This window comes from Gymnoscopelus braueri (genome assembly GCF_963280865.1).
Source record: "Gymnoscopelus braueri genome assembly, chromosome: 8".
Classification (NCBI taxonomy): domain Eukaryota; kingdom Metazoa; phylum Chordata; class Actinopteri; order Myctophiformes; family Myctophidae; genus Gymnoscopelus; species Gymnoscopelus braueri.
The window spans coordinates 10,865,724-10,870,791 of NC_137609.1; the positions used below are offsets into that span (position 1 = coordinate 10,865,724).

Consider the following 5,068-nt stretch of genomic DNA (forward strand, 5'->3'; position numbering starts at 1 on the left):
CGACACGTTGTGAGCTTGTAGATCGGCTACCTCTGCTACTTGTGTGTGACACTGTCATACGACGAAGTATAAAATAAGGCATACATTTTTTTTCTGAAACATTCATGAAATATGTAGACACAAGGTTTCTGCCCGGCCTAGAGTTCCAGATAATGTGTGTTGTTCGATCGCCCTGTCTGTCTCATGCTGTTGCAGATGCTAATCCTATTGTTGTGAAATTGATCTGTGCTTTACAGAGACCTGTCAAAGGTCTTACTGGTACGGTAAGCCGTACCTTTTACCGGTACCTTGTGTTTTGCTGTGTTTACTGACTGGCCTCTAAGCCAGTCAGTAAACACTGACTGGCTAAGGGGCGGCCATAGCTGAGTGGTTAGTGAGCCCGCCTAGGGAGCCAGAGGCCTTGCTTGCCCCAGGTACGATTCCAGGCCAGGTCAGCAAATGTGTCGATGAAATGAAATTTGTCCCTGAGCAAGACTCTTAACCCCTAATTGCTCACAGGCCCTCATTGGAAACAAGACCGCAAGGACTTTCATGAACGGACCTGTTAAAGGAATTATCCTTATCCTTATACCACATTTATATTGGCCATGCAGTGAAAAGGATTCAGATTCATTATTAAGTGAGAGTCTCAACCCAGCATAATGGTCAAAATGGCATGCAGTGCTTATAAATGCGGCGAATATATACAAGTTTATTATACAGCTTTGATAAAATATGAATCCAATCTATTAGTATGAATAGAATGTTTTCTTTAAGTCAGCGCCAGTATTTTCCCCAAGTGTACCTGGTCTCATTTCGAGGCCAAATACAAGAGTCAAAGTAATTAAATGATAACGAAGAGAAAAAGGCATAACAGACTAATATGAGGGACTGGACTTTTTGCCTTGAAGGGAAGAAATATTAGAGGAAATAAATGCTTTAGTAACATGTTAAGAAGAGCACACAACCCACTGATAAGAGCTATGACACATCCATAATTGCCAACCCTCTCCCTCCCGTTTCTTCCATATCTCAACGAGGTTCTTACATAGGTGCTCACCCTAAATAGAACAGGGTAGTTTCATCACATCTTTTGTGTTGAGGAGTTTATTACGAACCAGTCGACAGAGCTGCTGGATTGCATGTCATGAGAATAATTATTGGTGTAATACCAGGTAGGAAGTCTGTTCTTGCAGTTAAGGCGTTCATGTCTAAATTCAGATGTATTGGGATTCAAGTAAACACAGTAATGTGCCCCTGCAGACAGGCAACAAATGATTCAAACTCCACATACTTGATGCTCTCGATCAATATTTCATTCACTGATGTGTCAAAGTATATGGATCTTCATTTGATTCTAACGTCTTCAACATTTACTGCTTTCCTTTAAATCCATATGGATCCCAGGTGGCCCAGGTTGAAATACCACCAGTACTTTCCTTCTGTGTTTCTCTCATCCTATATCCATTTTTTATTTTCTCCACCCATCTCAGGAAAGAAAAACACTATAGGAGAACAGACTGCCAGCACTACCTGAAAAACTATTATTTTTATTCCCCAATACGAAATGAGCAATTTCTTCCTTTTTGTCTTCTATTCTAGAAGTGTCTGTGACGGTTTGGGACATGAAGTGGATTGGCGCATCAGAAGAGGATTTGAGGACTCCCGCCAGTACCATCACCGCCATGTTGTCAGGCAAGCATCCATCTTTAAGCTCCCGCCATTTAACCTCCTTCCTGCTGGTTCTCCTCCTCCTCCCGGGGATTTCATACGCATCCCAAGACAGCCCCGGCCATGCAGACGAAGGTGGCGCGGCGGGCAACTGCTCCGGTGAGGACAGCTGTTCCGAAGGAGTCGTCCTGCCCATGTGGAATCCCCAGAATCCCTCGGTGGGCGACAAGGTGGCGCGCGCCATCGTTTATTTCGCGGCTCTCATTTACATGTTCCTGGGCATGTCCATCATCGCGGACCGCTTCATGTCCTCCATCGAGGTCATCACCTCGCAGGAGAAGGAGATCACGATCAAGAAACCCAACGGCGAGACGACCACGGCCACCGTGCGCGTCTGGAACGAGACGGTGTCCAACCTCACCCTGATGGCCCTGGGCTCCTCCGCTCCGGAGATCCTGCTCTCCGTCATCGAGGTGGTCGGCCATAAGTTCGAAGCGGGCTCCCTCGGGCCCAGCACCATCGTGGGCAGCGCCGCTTTTAACATGTTCATCATCATCGCCATCTGCGTGTACGTGGTGCCGGAGAATGAAACTCGCAAGATAAAGCACCTGCGGGTGTTCTTCGTCACCGCCGCCTGGAGCGTGTTTGCCTACATCTGGCTGTATCTCATCCTGGCCGTGATCTCCCCCGGAGAAGTAGAGGTGTGGGAGGCGGTCCTCACCTTCCTCTTCTTTCCCATCTGCGTGGTGCAGGCCTGGATTGCCGACCGACGCCTGTTCGTCTACAAGTACATGCACAAGCATTACCGCGTCAAAAAGGATCACGGCATCATCATCGAGACGGAGGCCATGTTCACCAAAATGGACTTGGAGATGGACGGTCAGGGCATCAACTCCAACGCTCACCCAAAAGAGCTTCTGGATGGCATGCTGGAGGGGGTGGAGGAAGGCGGGGGCGGAGACAGCCCAGGACGCGACCAAGAGGAAGAGGCTCGTCGGGACATGGCCCGGACGCTGAAGGAGTTGAAACAGAGGCACCCCGAGAAGGACATGGAGCAGCTGATCGAGATGGCCAACTACCAGGTGCTGGTCCAGCAGCAGAAGAGCCGGGCGTTCTATCGCATCCAGGCGACACGCATGATGATCGGAGCCGGAAACATTCTGAAGAAGCACGCCGCTGACCAAGCCAGAAAGGTGGTGAGCTGTCATGAGGCAAGTGGCCAGGAAGAAGATCCCCACACTATCTACATGCAGTTTGAGCCTTCTAACTACCAGTGCTTTGAGAACTGTGGTTCTATGAAGCTGTCTGTCACGCGCCACGGGGGAGAGAGTGGCTGCACTGTGAAGGTAAGAGACTGTGATTTTCTGCGAAACTTTACCATTTATCGTGGTTGACATTATGCGTATAGCCCCCTTGGTGTCAAATCACTCCTAAGATTAAGTACACTCACTTTACCACTGGAAATGGATTACAGTGGTGGAATGGATATGGGAGTGTGTGCTCAAATCATTTGAGTGAGCAGAGTTGAGGTTCAACAAAATCCATCTTCAGTTGAATTTCTTCTCATCAGTAAACTGGTTTAGAATTGGAATTAGATTAGAAAGAACATTACCAAGCATGGGGTGCATGTAAGGAGCTTTCCATTTCACATGGTGTAGTGATAATACAATTAAGACCTGTCACTGGACTACTGACAAATTAAATAGACAGGACTCACAATTGGTGCAATTTATAGGATATTGCATATTATGCAAGTCTTAAGAAGACAACAGACATAATACTGCCCCGACAGTGACGCTATGTACAGTATGCTGTATTCCTTTCAGTAAGAGGATGAGAGAAGTGGGAGCGCTTTTAGGCCAGATGCTTACATGTTTTTCTGTGTTATGTGATTGAGTTTTTAACCTATTCAAGCACCAAAACAAGTCCCTGTGTGCCCACAGGTGGACTACCGCACTGAAGACGGGACTGCCAACGCTGGCTCTGACTACGAGTTCGCTGAAGGCACGCTCGTCTTCAAGCCCGGTGAGACGGTGAAAGAGTTCACCGTCGGAGTCATCGATGACGACATATTCGAAGAGGACGAGCACTTCTATGTGCACCTCAGCAACCCCCGTATCGCACATCGCGCAGAGGTTTCCGTCCTAGAACCCAGCTCCATCACCTCAAGCAACAGCATGGTGGGTATCTTGTCCCACATTCCGCCAAAGGCAGCCCTGGGCAACGCTCACTCTGCGACGGTGACCATCTACGATGACGACCACGCCGGTATTTTTACGTTCGAGAGCGAGAGCATGCGAGTCAGCGAGAGCATCGGCTGCATGCAGGTGAAAGTCCACCGTACATCCGGTGCCAGGGGAAAGGTGGCCATTCCGTATCACACCCTAGAGGGCACTGCCAAAGCCGGGGAGGACTACGACGAAGTCTCGGGGAAACTGGAGTTTCAGAACGACGAGACCATGTGAGTCACCAGTCACATTGCATTCTCACAGATTCAGACATTTGAAATGGCGTCGTCACTGTCAAAGTCGTATTCAGTTATAAATTGCTTTGTAACAAACCGGTTTGTGGCAGGGAGCCTTTACAGTAAAGTCCAGAAAGTATGGCAGTGGCCTAGAGATGAGTGATGCAGCTTTACAACTAACTTTCAGGTTTAAGAGTTTTAAATCTCAGAGCTGGCTGGGGAAATTTGGACAGAGAAAGTGAATGAGAAAATGATCTCCTCTTCCTCAATAACTGCTGAGCCCTTGAGCGCTAAAATCCTATATTGCTCCGGTAAACTGTTCTGTGGCTAAGAGTAGGAGACTGTGGCAGTGCTCCCTGATGAGAACATAATATATGTAACCGCCTGAAACAGGGAGTTGTTTGCTAGCCTCCCAGGCCTGGGATGAAATCCCACCACACATTTCTTTCCTGGCACTTCCCCAATGCTGGTGCCCTCTCCGCATCTCTGCTTCAATAAATGCAGAACAGACTTCCCATATTTAGAGAGTAGACTTACATCATTGTGGTTAGAAAATACTAATGCCCATTGGCAGTTGAGGTAGGTAGATAAGATTTAACTGTTATTGAGGAAGAGAGATTGTGTTCCGTTTGTGACTTGGGTGTTGGGTGAATGTAACTTGTTGTTGTATTGTACGAAGAGTTAAGATTGTCTCTTTTAGGGGGCACGGTGGCGCAGTCGGTAGCGCTGTCGCCTCACAGCTAGAAGGTTTCTAGGGTTCGATTCCCGCCGGGGACGCTGTGGGCGCTGGGGGCGTGTCTTCTCCTCCGCGTCATCAGCGGCTATACCCTAGGTGGGGTTGGCGAAAGGGCCTTTCTGTGTGGAGTTTGCATGTTCTCCCCGTGTCTCTCAGGGTAGTTACCCTCACAAAAACATGTAGTAATCCTGGTCGCTATACCGTCTCCATCCGTCCCA

The 5,068-nt window shown here is 48.4% G+C and overlaps 1 protein-coding gene across 1 annotated transcript in view; it reads left to right on the top strand.

The window, feature by feature from the left end:
* Window positions 1-1,829: 1,829 nt before the first annotated feature.
* The window catches only part of slc8a4a (solute carrier family 8 member 4a), a gene marked incomplete at its 3' end in the record, with an annotated part of 30,923 nt that continues 27,684 nt past the window's right edge, over window positions 1,830-5,068 (top strand). The window contains exons 1-2 of the mRNA XM_080435855.1: window positions 1,830-2,996; window positions 3,594-4,111. Of these exons, the coding sequence (XP_080291981.1) occupies window positions 1,845-2,996; window positions 3,594-4,111 (1,670 nt within the window). The 5' untranslated portion in view covers window positions 1,830-1,844. The remainder of the gene's footprint in view (window positions 2,997-3,593; window positions 4,112-5,068) is intronic.